Source organism: Oncorhynchus mykiss, chromosome 8 (genome assembly GCF_057628025.1).
Source record: "Oncorhynchus mykiss isolate SJ-2025 chromosome 8, ASM5762802v1, whole genome shotgun sequence".
In the NCBI taxonomy this organism is placed as follows: Eukaryota; Metazoa; Chordata; class Actinopteri; order Salmoniformes; family Salmonidae; genus Oncorhynchus; species Oncorhynchus mykiss.
In genome coordinates this window covers 62,677,192-62,697,527 of record NC_143029.1, presented here as the reverse complement: position 1 = coordinate 62,697,527, position 20,336 = coordinate 62,677,192, and the positions used below count along the sequence as shown (strand labels likewise).

Genomic DNA, 20,336 nt, shown 5'->3' with positions numbered 1-20,336 from the left:
TCACACACACACACACTCATTACACAGCCCCCCCCACACACACTCAGTACACAGCCCCCCACACACACACTCATTACACAGCCCCACACACACACACACACACATTCATTACACAGCCCCCCCCCCCACACACACACACACACATTACACAGCCCCACACACACACACACACTCATTACACAGCCCCCCCCCCCCCCCACACACACACTCATTACACAGCCCCACACACACACTCATTACACAGCCCCACACACACACTCATTACAACCAGCCCCACACACACACTCATTACACAGCCCCACACACACACACACACTCATTACACAGCCCCCCCACACACACACACACACTCATTACACAGCCCCACACACACACACTCATTACACAGCCCCCCACACACACACTCATTACAGCCCCACCCCCACACACACACTCATTACACAGCCCCACCCCCCCCCCCACACACACACACTCATTACACAGCCCCCCACACACACACACTCATTACACAGCCCCACACCCCCACACACACTCATTACACAGCCACGCACACACACACACACACACACACTCACTCATTACACAGCCACGCACACACACACACACACTCATTACACAGCCCCACACACACACACACACACACACTCATTACACATCCCCACACACACACACATTACACACAGCCCCACACACACACACACACACACACATTACACACAGCCCCACACACACACACACACACTCATTACACAGCCCCACACACACAAACACTCATTACACAGCCCCACACACACACTCATTACACAGCCCCACACACACACACACACACACACTCATTACACAGCCCCCCCCCACATACACACACTCATTACACAGCCCCCCCCCCACACACACACACTCATTACACAGCCCCACACCCACACACATTACACAGCCCCACACCCACACTCATTACACAGCCCCACACCCACACACACACACTCATTACACAGCCCCACACACACAGAAACACTCATTACACAGCCCCACACACACACTCATTACACAGCCCCCCCCACCCCGCACACACACTCATTACACAGCCCCACACACACAGAAACACTCATTACACAGCCCCACACACACACACTCATTACACAGCCCCACACACACACACACACACACACACTCATTACACAGCCCCCCCCCCACACACACACTCATTACACAGCACCCCACACACACACACACACTCATTACACAGCCCCACACACACACACACTCATTACACAGCCCCCCACACACACTCATTACAAAGCACCCCACACACGCTCACTCATTACACAGCCCCACACACACACACTCATTACACAGCCCCACACACACACACACTCATTACACAGCCCCACACACACACACTCATTACACAGCCCCCCCACCCCACACACACACTCATTACACAGCCCCCCCACCCCACACACACACTCATTACACAGCCCCCCCCCACCCCATACACACACTCATTACACAGCCCCCCCCCACCCCACACACACACTCATTACACAGCCCCACACACACACACTCATTACACAGCCCCACACACACACACACTCATTACACAGCCCCACACACACACACACACTCATTACACAGCCCCACACACACTCATTACACAGCCCCACACACACTCATTACACAGCCCCCCCCCCCCCCCACACACACACACTCATTACACAGCCCCACCCCCACACACACTCATTACACAGCCCCACCCCCCCACACACACTCATTACACAGCCCCACACCCACACACCCACACACACTCATTACACAGCCCCACACCCACACACACACTCATTACACAGCCCCACACCCACACACACACTCATTACACAGCCCCACACACACACACACACACACACTTATTACACAGCCCCACACACACACACTCATTACACAGCCCCACACACACACACTCATTACACAGCCCCACACACACACACTCATTACACAGCCCCCCACACACACACACACTCATTACACAGCCCCATACACACACATTACAAAGAGCCCCACACACACATTACAAACAGCCCCACACACACTCATTACACAGCCCCACACACACACACACTCATTACACAGCCCCACACACACAAACACACACACACTCATTACACAGCCCCCCCCCCCACACACACACTCATTACACAGCCCCACACCCACACACTCATTACACAGCCCCCCCTCACACACACACACACTCATTACACAGCCCCACACACACACACTCATTACACAGCCCCCCACACACACACTCATTACACAGCCCCACACACACACACACACACACATTCATTACACAGCCCCCCCCCCCAAACACACACACTCATTACACAGCCCCACACACACTCATTACACAGCCCCCCCCCCACACACACTCATTACACAGCCCCACACACACACACACACACACACTCATTACACAGCCCCACACACACTCATTACACAGCCCCACACACACACTCATTACACAGCCCCACACACACACACACACACTCATTACACAGCCCCACACACACACACACTCATTACACAGCCCCCCACACACACACTCATTACACAGCCCCACACACACACTCATTACACAGCCCCCCCCCCCCCCCACACACACACACACACTCATTACACAGCCCCACCCCCCCCACACACACACTCATTACACAGCCCCACCCCCCCCCCCCACACACTCATTACACAGCCCCACACCCACACACACACACACATTACACAGCCCCACACACACACTCATTACACAGCCCCACACACACACACTCATTACACAGCCCCCCACACACACACACACACACTCATTACACAGCCCCATACACACACATTACACAGAGCCCCACACACACACACACAGCCCCCCCCCCCACACACACACACACACACACATTACACACAGCCCCACACACACACACACACACATTACACACAGCCCCACACACACACACATTACACACAGCCCCACACACACTCATTACACAGCCCCACACACACACACACACTCATTACACAGCCCCATACACACACATTACACAGAGCCCCACACACACACACATCCTTCCCCACACACACACACATTACACACAGCCCCACACACACACACACAAACATTACACACAGCCCCACACACACACACACACTCATTACACAGCCCCATACACACACTCATTACACAGCCCCCCCCCCCCCAACATACACACACACACTCATTACACAGCCCCCCCCACACACACACACTCATTACACAGCCCCACACCCACACACACACTCATTACACAGCCCCACACCCACACTCATTACACAGCCCCCCCTCACACACACACACACTCATTACACAGCCCCCCCCACACACACTCAGTACACAGCCCCCCACACACACACTCATTACACAGCCCCACACACACACACACACACATTCATTACACAGCCCCCCCCCCCACACACACACACACACATTACACAGCCCCACACACACACACACACTCATTACACAGCCCCCCCCCCCCCCACACACACACTCATTACACAGCCCCACACACACACTCATTACACAGCCCCACACACACACTCATTACAACCAGCCCCACACACACACTCATTACACAGCCCCACACACACACACACACTCATTACACAGCCCCCCACACACACACACACACTCATTACACAGCCCCACACACACACACTCATTACACAGCCCCCCACACACACACTCATTACAGCCCCACCCCCACACACACACTCATTACACAGCCCCACCCCCCCCCCCACACACACACACTCATTACACAGCCCCCCACACACACACACTCATTACACAGCCCCACACCCCCACACACACTCATTACACAGCCACGCACACACACACACACACACACACTCACTCATTACACAGCCACGCACACACACACACACACTCATTACACAGCCCCACACACACACACACACACACACTCATTACACATCCCCACACACACACACATTACACACAGCCCCACACACACACACACACACACACACATTACACACAGCCCCACACACACACACACACACTCATTACACAGCCCCACACACACAAACACTCATTACACAGCCCCACACACACACTCATTACACAGCCCCACACACACACACACACACACACTCATTACACAGCCCCCCCCCACATACACACACTCATTACACAGCCCCCCCCCCACACACACACACTCATTACACAGCCCCACACCCACACACATTACACAGCCCCACACCCACACTCATTACACAGCCCCACACCCACACACACACACTCATTACACAGCCCCACACACACACACACACTCATTACACAGCCCCACACACACACATTCATTACACAGCCCCCCCACCCCCACACACACACTCATTACACAGCCCCACACACACACACACATTACACAGCCCCCCCCCACACACACACACTCATTACACAGCCCCACACACACACACACACACACACTCATTACACAGCCCCACACACACACTCACTCATTACACAGCTCCCCACACACACTCACTCATTACACAGCCCCACACACACTCATTACACAGCCCCACACACACTCATTACACAGCCCCACACACACACACACACTCATTACACAGCCCCACACACACACTCACTCATTACACAGCCCCCCACACACACTCACTCATTACACAGCCCCACACACACACTCATTACAACCAGCCCCACACACACACTCATTACACAGCCCCACAAACACACTCATTACACAGCCCCACACACACACTCATTACACAGCCCCCCCCCACACACACACACACTCATTACACAGCCCCACACACACACACTCATTACACAGCCCCCCACACACACACTCATTACAGCCCCACCCCCACACACACACTCATTACACAGCCCCCCACACACACACTCATTACAGCCCCACCCCCACACACACACTCATTACACAGCCCCACACCCCCACACACACTCATTACACAGCCCCACACCCCCACACACACTCATTACACAGCCACGCACACACACTCACTCATTACACAGCCCCACACACACTCATTACACAGCCCCACACACACTCATTACACAGCCCCACACACACACACACACTCATTACACAGCCCCACACACACACTCACTCATTACACAGCCCCCCACACACACTCACTCATTACACAGCCCCACACACACACTCATTACAACCAGCCCCACACACACACTCATTACACAGCCCCACAAACACACTCATTACACAGCCCCACACACACACTCATTACACAGCCCCCCCCCACACACACACACACTCATTACACAGCCCCACACACACACACTCATTACACAGCCCCCCACACACACACTCATTACAGCCCCACCCCCACACACACACTCATTACACAGCCCCCCACACACACACTCATTACAGCCCCACCCCCACACACACACTCATTACACAGCCCCACACCCCCACACACACTCATTACACAGCCCCACACCCCCACACACACTCATTACACAGCCACGCACACACACACACTCATTACACAGCCACGCACACACACACACACACACACACACACACACACACACACACACTCATTACACAGCCCCACACACACACACACACACACTCATTACACAGCCCCACACACACACACACACATTACACACAGCCCCCCACACACACACACACATTACACACAGCCCCACACACACACACACACACACATTACACACAGCCCCACACACACACACTCATTACACAGCCCCACACACACAAACACTCATTACACAGCCCCACACACACACTCATTACACAGCCCCACACACACACACTCATTACACAGCCCCCCCCCACATACACACACTCATTACACAGCCCCCCCCCCCCCACACACACACTCATTACACAGCCCCACACCCACACTCATTACACAGCCCCACACCCACACACACACACACACTCATTACACAGCCTCACACACACACACACACACACACACACTCATTACACAGCCCCCCACACACACACTCATTACACAGCCCCACACACACACACACACACACACACTCATTACACAGCCCCACACACACAAACACTCATTACACAGCCCCACACACACACTCATTACACAGCCCCACACACACACACACACACACACTCATTACACAGCCCCCCCCCACATACACACACTCATTACACAGCCCCCCCCCCACACACACACACTCATTACACAGCCCCACACCCACACACATTACACAGCCCCACACCCACACTCATTACACAGCCCCACACCCACACACACACACTCATTACACAGCCCCACACACACACACACACTCATTACACAGCCCCACACACACACATTCATTACACAGCCCCCCCACCCCCACACACACACTCATTACACAGCCCCACACACACACACACATTACACAGCCCCCCCCCACACACACACACTCATTACACAGCCCCACACACACACACACACACACACACACTCATTACACAGCCCCACACACACACTCACTCATTACACAGCTCCCCACACACACTCACTCATTACACAGCCCCACACACACTCATTACACAGCCCCACACACACTCATTACACAGCCCCACACACACACACACACTCATTACACAGCCCCACACACACACTCACTCATTACACAGCCCCCCACACACACTCACTCATTACACAGCCCCACACACACACTCATTACAACCAGCCCCACACACACACTCATTACACAGCCCCACAAACACACTCATTACACAGCCCCACACACACACTCATTACACAGCCCCCCCCCACACACACACACACTCATTACACAGCCCCACACACACACACTCATTACACAGCCCCCCACACACACACTCATTACAGCCCCACCCCCACACACACACTCATTACACAGCCCCCCACACACACACTCATTACAGCCCCACCCCCACACACACACTCATTACACAGCCCCACACCCCCACACACACTCATTACACAGCCCCACACCCCCACACACACTCATTACACAGCCACGCACACACACACACTCATTACACAGCCACGCACACACACACACACACACACACACACACACACACTCATTACACAGCCCCACACACACACACACTCATTACACAGCCCCACACACACACACACACATTACACACAGCCCCCCACACACACACACACATTACACACAGCCCCACACACACACACACACACACATTACACACAGCCCCACACACACACACTCATTACACAGCCCCACACACACAAACACTCATTACACAGCCCCACACACACACTCATTACACAGCCCCACACACACACACTCATTACACAGCCCCCCCCCACATACACACACTCATTACACAGCCCCCCCCCCCCCCCACACACACACTCATTACACAGCCCCACACCCACACTCATTACACAGCCCCACACCCACACACACACACACACTCATTACACAGCCTCACACACACACACACACACACACACACACACACTCATTACACAGCCCCACACACACACACACACACACTCATTACACAGCCCCACACACACACACACACATTACACACAGCCCCCCACACACACACACACATTACACACAGCCCCACACACACACACACACACATTACACACAGCCCCACACACACACACTCATTACACAGCCCCACACACACAAACACTCATTACACAGCCCCACACACACACTCATTACACAGCCCCCCCCCACATACACACACTCATTACACAGCCCCCCCCCCCCCACACACACACTCATTACACAGCCCCACACCCACACTCATTACACAGCCCCACACCCACACACACACACTCATTACACAGCCTCACACACACACACACACACACACTCATTACACAGCCCCCCACACACACACTCATTACACAGCCCCACACACACACACACACACACACACACTCATTACACAGCCCCACACACACACATTCATTACACAGCCCCCCCACCCCCACACACACACTCATTACACAGCCCCACACACACACACACACATTACACAGCCCCCCCCCCCACACACACACTCATTACACAGCCCCACACACACACACACACACACTCATTACACAGCCCCACACACACACTCACTCATTACACAGCTCCCCACACACACTCACTCATTACACAGCCCCACATACACTCATTACACAGCCCCACACACACACACACACACACTCATTACACAGCCCCACACACACACTCACTCATTACACAGCCCCCCACACACACTCACTCATTACACAGCTCCCCACACACACTCACTCATTACACAGCCCCCCCCACACACACTCACTCATTGCACAGCCCCCCCCACACACACACACACTCATTACACAGCCCCACACACACACTCATTACACAGCCCCACACACTCATTACACAGCCCCCACCCCACACACACACACACACACACTCATTACACAGCCCCCCACACACACACTCATTAAACAGCCCCCCCCACCCCCACACACACACACATTACACAGCCCCCCCCCCCCACACACACACACTCATTACACAGCCCCCCACACACTCACTCAATACACAGCCCCCCACACACACACTCACTCATTACACAGCCCCCCCCCCACACACACACTCATTACACAGCCCCACACACACTCATTACACAGACCCACACACACTCATTACACAGACCCACACACACACACACACACTCATTACACAGCCCCACACACACACACTCATTACACAGCCCCACACACACACACACACACTCATTACACAGCCCCCCACACACACTCATTACACAGCCCCACACACACACACTCATTACACAGCCCCCCCCCCCACACACACACACACTCATTACACAGCCCCATACACACTCATTACACAGCCCCACACACTCATTACACAGCCCCCACCCCACACACACACACACTCATTACACAGCCCCCCACACGCACACCCATTACACAGCCCCCCCCCCCCCACACACACACACACACACTCATTACACAGCCCCACACACACACACACACTCATTACACAGCCCCCCACACACACACACACATTACACACAGCCCCACACACACACACATTATACACAGCCCCACACACACACACACAGCCCCACACACACACACACACACTACACACACACTACACACAGCCCCACACACACACACTCATTACACACAGCCCCACACACACACACTCATTACACACAGCCCCACACACACACACACACACACACATTACACACAGCCCCACACACACACACACACACACATTACACACAGCCCCACACACACACACTCATTACACACAGCCCCACACACACACACACACACTCATTACACAGCCCCCCCCCCACACACACTCATTACACAGCCCCACCCCCCCCCACACACACACACACACTCATTACACAGCCCCACAGCCCCACACACACACACTCATTACACAGCCACACACATACACACACACTCATTACACAGCCCCACACACACACACACAGCCCCACACACACACACACAGCCCCACACACACACACACAGCCCCACACACACACACACAGCCCCACACACACACTCATTACACAACCCCACACACACACAAACACACACACTCATTACACACGCACACACACACACACACACACACACACTACACAGCCCCCACACACCCCCTTTCTCTCCCCTCACCTGCTCAGGGCCCATGGAGGAAAGGCTTTCTGTAGACACAGAGGTCATGGTCATCTGGCCTGCTGACATTTGGTTCATGTTGCTCATGCTGCCGTTGGAGGCCATGGGGACACCGCTCATGTTCGGGTTGGCGTTGCTGCCGTTGTACATTCCACTGTTAGGCTGTTGGGGCACGTACTGCTGAGACTGTTGCGTGAACATGCTGTAACGGAACATGGAAACAAAAAAGTACATATTCAGTCACTGATTTTACCACAGGTTGATGAAAGAATGTGTATAATGAGAGCATACTGGATACATTCTACAGACAGTATACATTAATGCAAATTCAAAACATAAGTATATGATCATAAGAACCAGGACAACTAAATAGACCCTTAATGCATAGGTTATTAGTAGGTTTGCAAAATGTCCAGCTTTTCCAGAAATCCTGGATGAGGAATTACAGATTTCCTGCATATTCCCTCCTGATTCAGGTAACCCCCCAACCAGAATTTCTGGAAACCCTTTCCGAAGATAACTGATATGGTTGCAAATTTCATATATCTAGTCAGAGCTGCCAGTCAAGTCTCACCTGTTTCCTGACATGTTGCCCTGAGGCCAGCCGTTCATCTCAGAGGATGGCTGGTAGGTGGAGTTGGCCTGAGTCTGCTGTTGCATCATGGGGCTCTGGGCATGGCTCATGCGGGGGGACATGACAGGGCTCTGGGGGGTGGTGGCGCCGATGAAGCCTGCGTCCTGCTGCTGCTGGTTGATACCTGACAGGACCAACAAGGAGATATTTAATCAATATGGAGGGGTGGAGTACAGCAGAAAACACCCAAACACATGCATTTAAATTGTCAAGACAAGATCGCTTGAGGTGCAGTCTGCTTGTGCCATCATTCCAAGTCGTTGTCACTCATTGTCATGCCATGTTTGACTTGACAATGACAGCAATGAAGTTGGTAAGAGAGCACAAACATACCTGGGACCAGGCTAAAGATAAGCTGTGTGTTGTAGTTGCCTGCTGCAGGTATGTTCAGGCAGGAAGAAACAGAAATACAGGAAGAGCCAATAAAGTAAAACATATGCAGTTGGGTCCAAAACGTTGCACAAGCAGAAAATCAATAGTCACGTGAATGGGTAAGAGGAGGGGGATGGAACTCAAAATACTACAGGCCAGCCACAGCCATTAAGCCTGTGTGAACAACACCAACACAAAGCAATCTGAAATGTGATAATGCTAATGGTAATTCTTATCCATGCATCATATGAAATGGATGGTTTTAACTAGCATGACAAGAGAATGACTAGTTAACACTATGGATTGTGAGTCCTTGGATTTCATCAGGTAGATAGAATTTGGAGGTCATGAGGCATACTACTTCATTGATGTTCAGCGAAACCATGACAAAATGGAGAACGTATGAGAAACAAAACACCACACAGTCACGCAGCCACCAAATAAAACCAGTGTATGATTAGAATGATTATCAGTTCAAATTCAACCTAAGCTGTGATAGGAAGCCAGTAGCACAATGCTCCATGGTGTCTGAGACAGAAGTACACACAGCGAGGTGATCGGGCAGTATTAGAGTATACCTGAGCTGGGAAACTGGAAGGCACTGTGCTGCTGCATTTGTGGACTCACTGCGGCTCCAAACTGTCCGCCTACGTTTCCCATCATCCCTTGCTGATTAGCCAGACTCATCTGGGAGGAGCCATGCGGGATCGGGGAGGAGTGGAGAGGGGAGAGTAGCTGCTGAGCCCCCGGGAGACCAGGGGACAGCGGGGAGAAGGGGCTGGTGGAGGGCGGTGGGGATGTGAGCCCAGTACCGTAGCTGGCCGGGTAGGGGAACTGCTGGGGGTTTGCCTGGGGGATCCGAGGGTTGGTGCCGGGTGGCATGCCGGGGGACTGCGAGGGCCCAACTGCACCAGCAGCCATGTTGGGGGGGATGTTGAGGCCCTGGGCCCGCATCAGCATGGCTCTCTGGTGGACGTGCTGCTGGCGCTGCCGTAGGTGGTTACTCAGGTACTCCCTCTGTCTCTGGGCCAACATCTGAGCATTAAGGGTTCCCTGGAAGGACAGATGGACAAATACACATTTTGATGTGTGCGTCCCAAATGGCACCCTTTCCCTTATATAGTGCACTATGGGCCCTGGTCAAAAGAAGTAAACTATATATAAGGCCGATTTTTGTCACAGCGGATGGTCTGGGGGCCGTAACATAATTATAATAATTTGTACACTGTAAATTGACCACAACTAAGCCCAAAAATAGATAATTTTTAAAAATAACAATAATTTCATACCTTGATTACATTGAGACGCGATCAAATCTTTTTTTATTTGTGGGAATACTTGGGAACAGATTTCCTAAATGAAACAAATTTGTAGCTGAATTCATAGAGGGCCAAAACTGCCTGTTGCCGACCCCGATATAGGGAATAGGGTACCGTCAAAAGTAGTACACGATATAGGGAATAGGCTCTCATTTGAGGAGCAAGCTTTGAGTCACACACACATGGAGCTGTTGCGTTACAATAATGATCTGCTACAGTATTTGACTAACCTGGTTGGGTACACTGGGTCTGAGAGGTAAGTTCATGTTGGACACGCCCATCTGATTCATCATTGGCTGACGATTCTGCTGAAAATAGAAAGGAAATAAGAAAATTAATTGAAACATTTTAACAACTTAAATATGTTCATTACATAGACCTTCCCATTCTGTAAGGCCCATTACGCGATTAAGACCAAAGACATTAAGATAATGCACAACATTGAGTCATCGTTATAATTTGTTTAATACATTTCTCAAACTCTCCAGCAGGTGGCAGTAGCTGCCTCAGAGGAGGAGACTATAAGCTCTTATTTTCAGATGTCCAGTTCAGTTTGCAATGGTCTTAAATGTCAAGTTCCTTTATGATTTTGACGAGGGAGGGTCAGGGTTGTGCAATTATCGTATTTATTCCAAATGCAACACTATTTCAAGATTTAGGCTATAAATTGTCCTTTTCAGATCAGGATGTTGGTATATGCCTTATGATTTACAGTGAGGGCTCTAGGTGTGGTGTGTCTGATTTTGAAAGGGGAAAGTTAATATATTGGGTCACAGTATATATTATTTAGAACATTATTTCAAGCTTTTAAAATGTTTCTTTGCAGATGAAGACATGAATTAGAACAGGGCCAATATAAATGACAGTGAGGGCTCCAGGGGTGGTGTGTCGCCCTACCAGCTGTGCCTGTAGTCGGTGCTGCAGCTGCAGCCTGAGGTTGTTGGGCTGGGCGGGCACCGGGCCTCCTGGTCGGGCAGGGAGTCGCAGCATGGGGTAGCCCATCCGCTGGCCCATCAGACCGGGCATACCGTGGAAGGCAGGGTCTTGATGGCCCATGTAGTTGCCCTGTGCCATGCTGCCAGCCTGGGGGTAGTGCTGGCTGTACATGGGTGGCTTCATCATGGGCGACTCCTGACTAGGATACTGCTCCTGCTCCACTTGCTGGCCCTACAAAGATAGATCAAACAAGGTAAGAGTCACATAGCAGGGCATTTGTAAATGATACAATAGGTCAGTGTTGTTTGTTTTGGCTCGTCTTCTTTCCGTTAATAAGTAATGGCTTGCTAACAAAACTAGCCAGCTAAATTCATTTAAGATTTTGTAGTTTACACCAACTTGCATAATATCGCAATCCATTTATAAAATGACAATGGAATCCACAGCAACATACACATTCCATATAGACCTTAGGGGAAACAAATGACTATTTGTCGATGCGCCCTTGAGCAAGGCACCTAACCCTAATTGCCATTGATAATGGCAGACCCTGGCTGTGACCCCACTCTCTGAGGGTGTCGCTGGGAGAGTTGGGATATGCAAAAAACACATTCAAAATTCACAAATGCGTATTAATACACACTTGTACATGTGTGAAATAGGACAAATATAAGCACCCACCAAATGATTATTAGTAACTACTGTACAGAAGTCACTGAATTACAGTACTGAACTACAATAAGCCCTCTAAAGAGAACATGGAGCTGAGCCCAGCTGCCTGCCTGCTATAGGCTTGTTGGCCAGGGTCATAGAGTTGGATAGAGGGCACACTTGTCCATCCTAAAACAGGTTTTGGGCCAGCGCCATTAAAGGGGAAATGCGCAATTAAAGCAATAACAAAGCATCTCACCGCCACAGTTTCTGTAAAAAGCTGAGGGACTGTAAGGAATGACCTTCCATGATATCAAAATCATTGTTTTAACCATGTTTTGAGGGTATAGAGTGTTTTTTTTACATTAACCTTGTTTACAAACATTGGTTTAAAACAAGCTTATATTTCAGGTTTTAATGAGGAATGAAAGTCGAACTAAACTCATTAGGTATTTATAAATCACAATAGTCAAGAATCAATGGGTACATATCATTCACTTCAAAAATGTATGTAGCAACTGCAGATTGCCCCTTTAATAAGGGATTTCACCATTTTGAAGTGGCAATTGAAAAGATAGGAGATGAGCTCTCTCGTACCTTTGTGGCCTGGGCAGATTACAGTGGCTAATAGAGATTAACTGACTGACCAGAGTAGGGATTCCCAGGGCGCGGTCAATCTCCTCCAGGCCGTCAAAGTCTTTCAGCACTGAGTAGAGCTGGCTGAGCAGGGCTTCCCCATCCAAAGGCCCCTCCCCAGGCCGCGAGGGGGGACACAGCGCCTCCTCCTGGAGGTTACCATACACCTGTCTGTGAGGAACACATTTCATTACATTTAGTTCATTCAGCAGATACTCTGATCCAGACTAAGTTCAGTAGGAAAAAACACAGACATTTCACAGTTATCACAAGTAGACCCTTTTTACAAAGTGTGGGTGTTAAGTTCAAGAACACGACATGCCACAACACAAGGTCGGAGGTTAGAGTTCAAGGTCAGACAGATGAGGGCCGTGTGGCCAGAGGAGGTCACTACGGTGAGAATCATCTGCTTCTCATCTGACAGACACCATCATGTGCATACCATACAACTTTCAAACTCAACAGCCACTGACTGTGCACTCAGGACACAAGCATACAGTAACATGTTCCAACTTGTCTGGGATGTTCTCATTATCTGGTGAGTGAACAACCAGAGTAGGTTCAGAATGTGACAGTTCATTGCATCGGAAATGGCACCTTATTACCTATATAGCGCACAATGTTCAAGAGTGTCAGACATTAGAGAAGTGTGAGAGGTGAGAGAAGAGGGAGAGACCTCTTCACTTCGCAGTTTTAAATCAGTGCACGCGCGAGCACTGTCTTTCTCTCTCTCTCTCTCGCAATCAATGCGGGGTAGGGTAGCCTAGTGGTTAGAGCGTTGGACTAGTAACCAAAAGGTTGCAAGTTCGAATCCCCGAGCTGACAAGGTACAAATCTGTTGTTCTGCCCCTGAACAGGCAGTCGTTCTGCCCCCGAACAGGCAGTTAACCCACTGTTCCTAGGCCGTCATTGAAAATAAGAATTGCCTGGTTAAATAAAGGTAAAAAATAACAAATAAATTCAAAAAAATGCCAGTCGAATTGCATCCAAAATAGATCAACCTGTTCAAGATCGATAGGCCATATGGATGGTCTGGCCTAAATCTTTCAGGTAATGAATTCAATGGAGTCTTTACATTTCTTTAATGTAGGATCAAACGTTTATTTAATGTATGGCTCATCAGGTTAGAATTTTAGATCAAATCCAGACATAGGCCTATTTATATGCCTTATAATGCACTTGAATGACACTTCCGGTTTTAGCGGGAAATACCGGGTTAGCCAAAAGAAAAGTGATATATTCTCGGGATGGAACATCTGGAAAATAACAGGAAAATATTCAACCCTTGTCTGCACTGTGTGTAGCTAGTTACCTGTTCTGGTTGTCATAAAGTCCACGGTCTACAGATATCATGCGGTCAGGCCACGGGGCAGTCTGATTGGGCGGTGCCTGCTGCCCTGGGTAGGGAGGACCAGCCATCTCCATCTCTGATTGTTCAACAGACATTTTGAAAAGATTCAGAGTAAGTTCAAATATAGCCTTCATAGGGCTCTAGATGGATACAGAGGCAAGGTGTGTGTGTGTTAGGCGAAACGGGGGCAAGGTGTGTGTGTGTGTGTGTGTGTTAGGCGAAACGGGGGCAAGGTGTGTGTGTGTGTGGAGAAACAGGGCAGCAGCACTCACCATTTCCCGTCATCTGCATGGAGACCATCTGTCTGGGTCCAGGCTGCTGGTTGCTGGGCCTCATGGGGACTCCAGCAGAGACGTTGGGCACCATGCGACCATCAGGCCCCATTCTCTGCTGCAGAGCCTGGCCCATTGGCCCCTGAGGACCCCAACCCTGCTGCATGCCAGCCCGGGGCATGCCTAGGACAGGGAGACAGGAGAGGACAGACTGTAAGCTGAGCAAGGATCACTTCTAAACACTGTAAATGGACCCTAATCAAAAGTAGTGCACTATATAGGGAATAGGGAGCCATTTGAGACTGATCCAATAATAACATGAAGTGGTATAGAAGATAAGACAACTCGCCTGCGTTGCCCATGTTAGCCTGGCTCTGCAGCATCCCGTGGTTTCCCATCATGGCTTGCTGCTGCATGACAGAGTAGGGGCTGCTGTTCCTGGGAAGAGGGAAGGGCCGGGGAGAACCATTGCCAGACATGTTGGACTGATCCAGGGACATACTGCGGACAGGGGGTACTCGTCCTGGCTGGCCCATCCTGGGACCATTGAAGTCTGGGAGCACAAGAGAGAAAAAGTTACACAATCATCTCACTAAACTATAAACCATTTTTTCCCATATCAAACGTAAGACAAAGTAGGTAGAGGTTGCCCCTAACAAACCGCTGACACAGGGTCACACATTCTTTATGATATATTTGGGGAGGGTAAGCTGATCTCAGATCTGTGGTTAAGGGCTTCTGGGGTTACTTCCCAAATGGCACCCTATTCTGTATACAGTGAGCGCACTACTTGACCAGGACCCATAGGTAATAAGGTGCCATTTGGGATGTAACCTGGGACAGATAAGAGCAGAGGTGTGGTTAACTCACGTCCTGGGCCCATGCCTGGGAAGGCCTTCTGCTGGGTGTTGGTGCCCGTGGGACTGCTGTTGTTCTCGGTCATCTGCAGGATGTCGTTGATAATGGACTGCTTGTCTACGTTGGCGGGCAGGGACACGGGTCTGGACTGCTGCTGGTGGTGCTGGCCTGAGAAGAGCTGCTGCTGCTGGCTACACTGCAGATCATCCAAGATGTCTTCCAGCTCACTAGACTGCATGCATATCCATGCACACAGACAAATACATACAAGTTATATGTACACATTAGAACAGCCTCTGGTAGCAGAGTAGGATAGTGGTATGTGGGAGACCGTGTCTGATCACTATGTACATAAATAATATATATATAGATATTATGGAACATAAATGGTATATATTTTCTAGAAGAGAAATAAACTGTCTGAACACTCCACATTAAAAGAGGTTTACATTTTTTCCAGATCCCTTTCTAATCAAGAAAGCCTGTGCATAGCTAGCCTAACCTACTTACTGTATGCATCACTGAGAATGAGCTGTATTTTTTAGTGAAGGGAGGGAGGCCTATAGATGGGAATGGAATCTTTCCTACGCAGGCCCTTTCATACAGGCAAGCCGGTGAATAGAGGGGAGGATATAAATAGCAGACTGCACTAATGAGGTCATGTATGATGTAAGGCCACTCCGCTCCACTCTGCAGAGGGAGTTGGCTGTTGGCTAACACAGACAGTGATGCCTCCCTGTAGGCCAGTGTTTCCCAACCCTGGTCCTCCAGTACCTCAAACACTACAACTTTTAGTTGTAGCCACAGACAAACACACCTCACCCAACTCATTGAGGGCTTGATGATTAGTTGACGAGTTGAATCAGGGGTGCTTGTCCAGGGCTATAATGAAAATGTGTTGAGGTACTGGAGGACCAGAGCTAGAAAACACTGCTGTGGGGACCCCAGCTAACAGGTTGTCGCTATGCTAAACGCTATTGTGTTGACAGATTGCATTTGTAGAAATGACCCTTAAAAACTATCAGATTGGTCTTATGCCCAATATTCTCCTCTGAACGGAATGTCTATAGTCCCTGTAGGGGAAACGTGTAGGCAGACGGCTTACATCTCATTAAAGGCTTTTAGTTCTTACTTCCTCTTCCCACGGTGTGCCTGCTAGCCCCCGCTCCATCTATCTCGTGACCCCTGAACACACTGACGACAACCTGATCATCCTCTTCACACACCCTACAGGAAGCACAGAGAGCTGGCAGTATAAACACTGGCTGCTAAGCGGTCTGTAGTCACCTGTGCCTTCCGGGTGATGTTTAGACCAGGACGAGCCAGAGGAGCAGGCCACCAATGCGTGCCAAACAGCCAGCCAGCACTAAACACTACTGGATTCTCCCTCCACTACCCCTGGCAATATGTTGTATTTCAGAGCCCCCACACTCTGCCAGAGTCAATTGAAGACAGACGCCGGGCCAGCCTGTGTGCCTCACTCACTAGCCAGCTAGTTCTCAGGACCGGTCCTTGGATTTCACAAGGAGATCAACTTGGCTTTGGCAACGGCTAAGAGATCTCTCAACAACAAACAAATCCTCATAGCATATTAAATGTCTGGCAGAGCAACAGATTCCCTAGTTAGAAACTCACTAGGTACTATGTAATAAAGTACAAGAAATCCAGGACAACCCCCAGGAGGCTGCATTGTATGGCTTACTTCACAGACTATCAGTGGTTGTGTCTTAAATGGCACCCTTTTCCCTATATAGCGCACCAGGACCAATAGAGGGAATGACCAGGGCCAATAGAGGGAATAGGGCGTAGCCAGTGTATCATGACCATACACATTGCTGCTGTACTGACCTGATCTGCCATGTTGTACCCCGGGTCATGCTTCTCCGTCTTCACGTTGGCCAGCTTCATCTCTGTCCCTGGCTCCATCTTGATGCCTTTCTCCTGCATGGTGTTGTCGTCTTTGTCCAGCAAGTAGCGCAGCAGTGCGTTGTCCTTCTTTTTGGGGCTGATGGGCTCCTGCTTGGTGGCCATCTCAGCCACGCTGGCAGCCATGCTGTCTGGTCCTCCTTGGTCCTGACCCAGGTCCTTCCCTGTGGCCTCAGCCGTCAGCTTGGCCAGCTCCACCGGGGACGTGCTGTTCTGGAGGAGTCTGTGGAGGATCTTGTGTTTCTCCTTCAGCGAGGAGGAGTGGTTGTTGTGGCCCCCCGGCCCCATCCCAGGGTCCTTACAGTTGGGGTCCCCTCCCCCGTGGGGCGAGCAGGGTTCCATGTGCTCTGACTTGTTGGTGAGCAGCTGCAGGAGCTTGGTGTGGCCCTTGCTGTTGAGGAGCCTGTTCTGGGCGTCAGTCAGCTCTCCTCCCGGCCCTCCTCCTATGAAGGGCTCAGGGGTGCCGTCTTTCGACTCCCTTTGCTCCCCGTCCTCCCTCTCCTCCCCGTCTGGCTGGGACTGCTCTCCGTACACTCCAAACATCTCCATCTCTCTCTCAGACGTGCTGCTGCGGTTGGCCAGCTGCCTGGAGTTGTTCCTGCTGCTGGCTCCACCACTACCAGGGTGACTCTGCATCTGCAGCAGGTTGCTTGGCTTTCTGTCAGGTGACCCTGAGGACTGCGCCTGGGAGACCCTGTGGCATTCGCTGAGGGCCTGAAGTGCGTTGAGGGAGCTGTTACCAGTGTAGCTGTTCCCCACCCCTGTGCTGTTACACCCCCCTGGCGGAGAGTGAAGGCTTCCTGTCGGGGAGAAGGGTCCTGGGGGAGGAACCCGGGGGCTACCTGCCACACTGGGGCTCTGGCGGTGGCGTGGAGATAGCATGGTACCACCACCACCACCCTGACCCCCCTGAGAGGTCACACTGGGGCTTCCCTGCGACGGGCTGTTCATCCCAATCTTGAGTGCATAGTTACTGCCACCCTGAGGAGTGGGGATGCGGTTCATAGTCCCATGGCATCCGTAACGTCCACCCTGCAGGCCCCCCATGGTGGCCATGTTGGTATTGCTGCTGACCATTGTGTCCTGGCCCTGGACCCCTAGCCCAGAGGACGGCCCAACCACACTGGGAGGGGTCAGCGAGGACATGGTGTTCATTGGCTGCTTCCCCATCCCCTGTCCCTGCCCAGACATGTCCGGGTTCATCCCACAGATCGTCTGCTCCCTGGAAGAGGGCCAAACACACAGACACAGCTTTAAGGCATAAAAACAATATATAGGCTGTCTCAAATGGCACCAAATTTCCCTTTATAGTGCACTATTTTTGACCAGAGCCATGTTTAAAAGTAGTGCCCTATAAAGGGAATAGGGTGCCATTTGGGACACAGACATACTAAAGGAAGCTGATATGTCATTCCGGCGTAGCATAAAAAAAATGGCATTCGTTAATGGAATGACAACCGTTGTCAACTTTTCCCCTTCAGACAGTACTTCTTCTATGATGGATACTGATGATAAAACATGTTGGAGATAACTAAAGTTCAGTCCTATGAGACACTGTGTACTCAACAGAGCAAACTCAAACACCAGTCTGGTCTATA

General features: G+C 51.0%; 1 protein-coding gene across 5 annotated transcripts in view; it reads right to left on the bottom strand.

The window, feature by feature from the left end:
- Positions 1-20,336, bottom strand: part of LOC110530268 (nuclear receptor coactivator 2) — an 85,816-nt gene that overhangs the window by 16,178 nt on the left and 49,302 nt on the right. For 2 of the 5 annotated variants that reach the window (XM_021613186.3, XM_036985870.2), the window contains exons 10-20: positions 18,661-19,960; positions 16,825-17,044; positions 16,304-16,507; positions 15,955-16,137; positions 15,644-15,758; positions 14,343-14,502; positions 13,006-13,275; positions 12,339-12,416; positions 11,368-11,842; positions 10,358-10,541; positions 9,784-9,985 (exon numbers count right to left, since the gene is read on the bottom strand). In XM_021613186.3, the coding sequence (XP_021468861.3) occupies positions 9,784-9,985; positions 10,358-10,541; positions 11,368-11,842; positions 12,339-12,416; positions 13,006-13,275; positions 14,343-14,502; positions 15,644-15,758; positions 15,955-16,137; positions 16,304-16,507; positions 16,825-17,044; positions 18,661-19,960 (3,391 nt within the window). The remainder of the gene's footprint in view (positions 1-9,783; positions 9,986-10,357; positions 10,542-11,367; positions 11,843-12,338; positions 12,417-13,005; positions 13,276-14,342; positions 14,503-15,643; positions 15,759-15,954; positions 16,138-16,303; positions 16,508-16,824; positions 17,045-18,660; positions 19,961-20,336) is intronic. The other 3 variants (XM_021613188.3, XM_090182220.1, XM_090182221.1) reach the window with 2 other exon arrangements.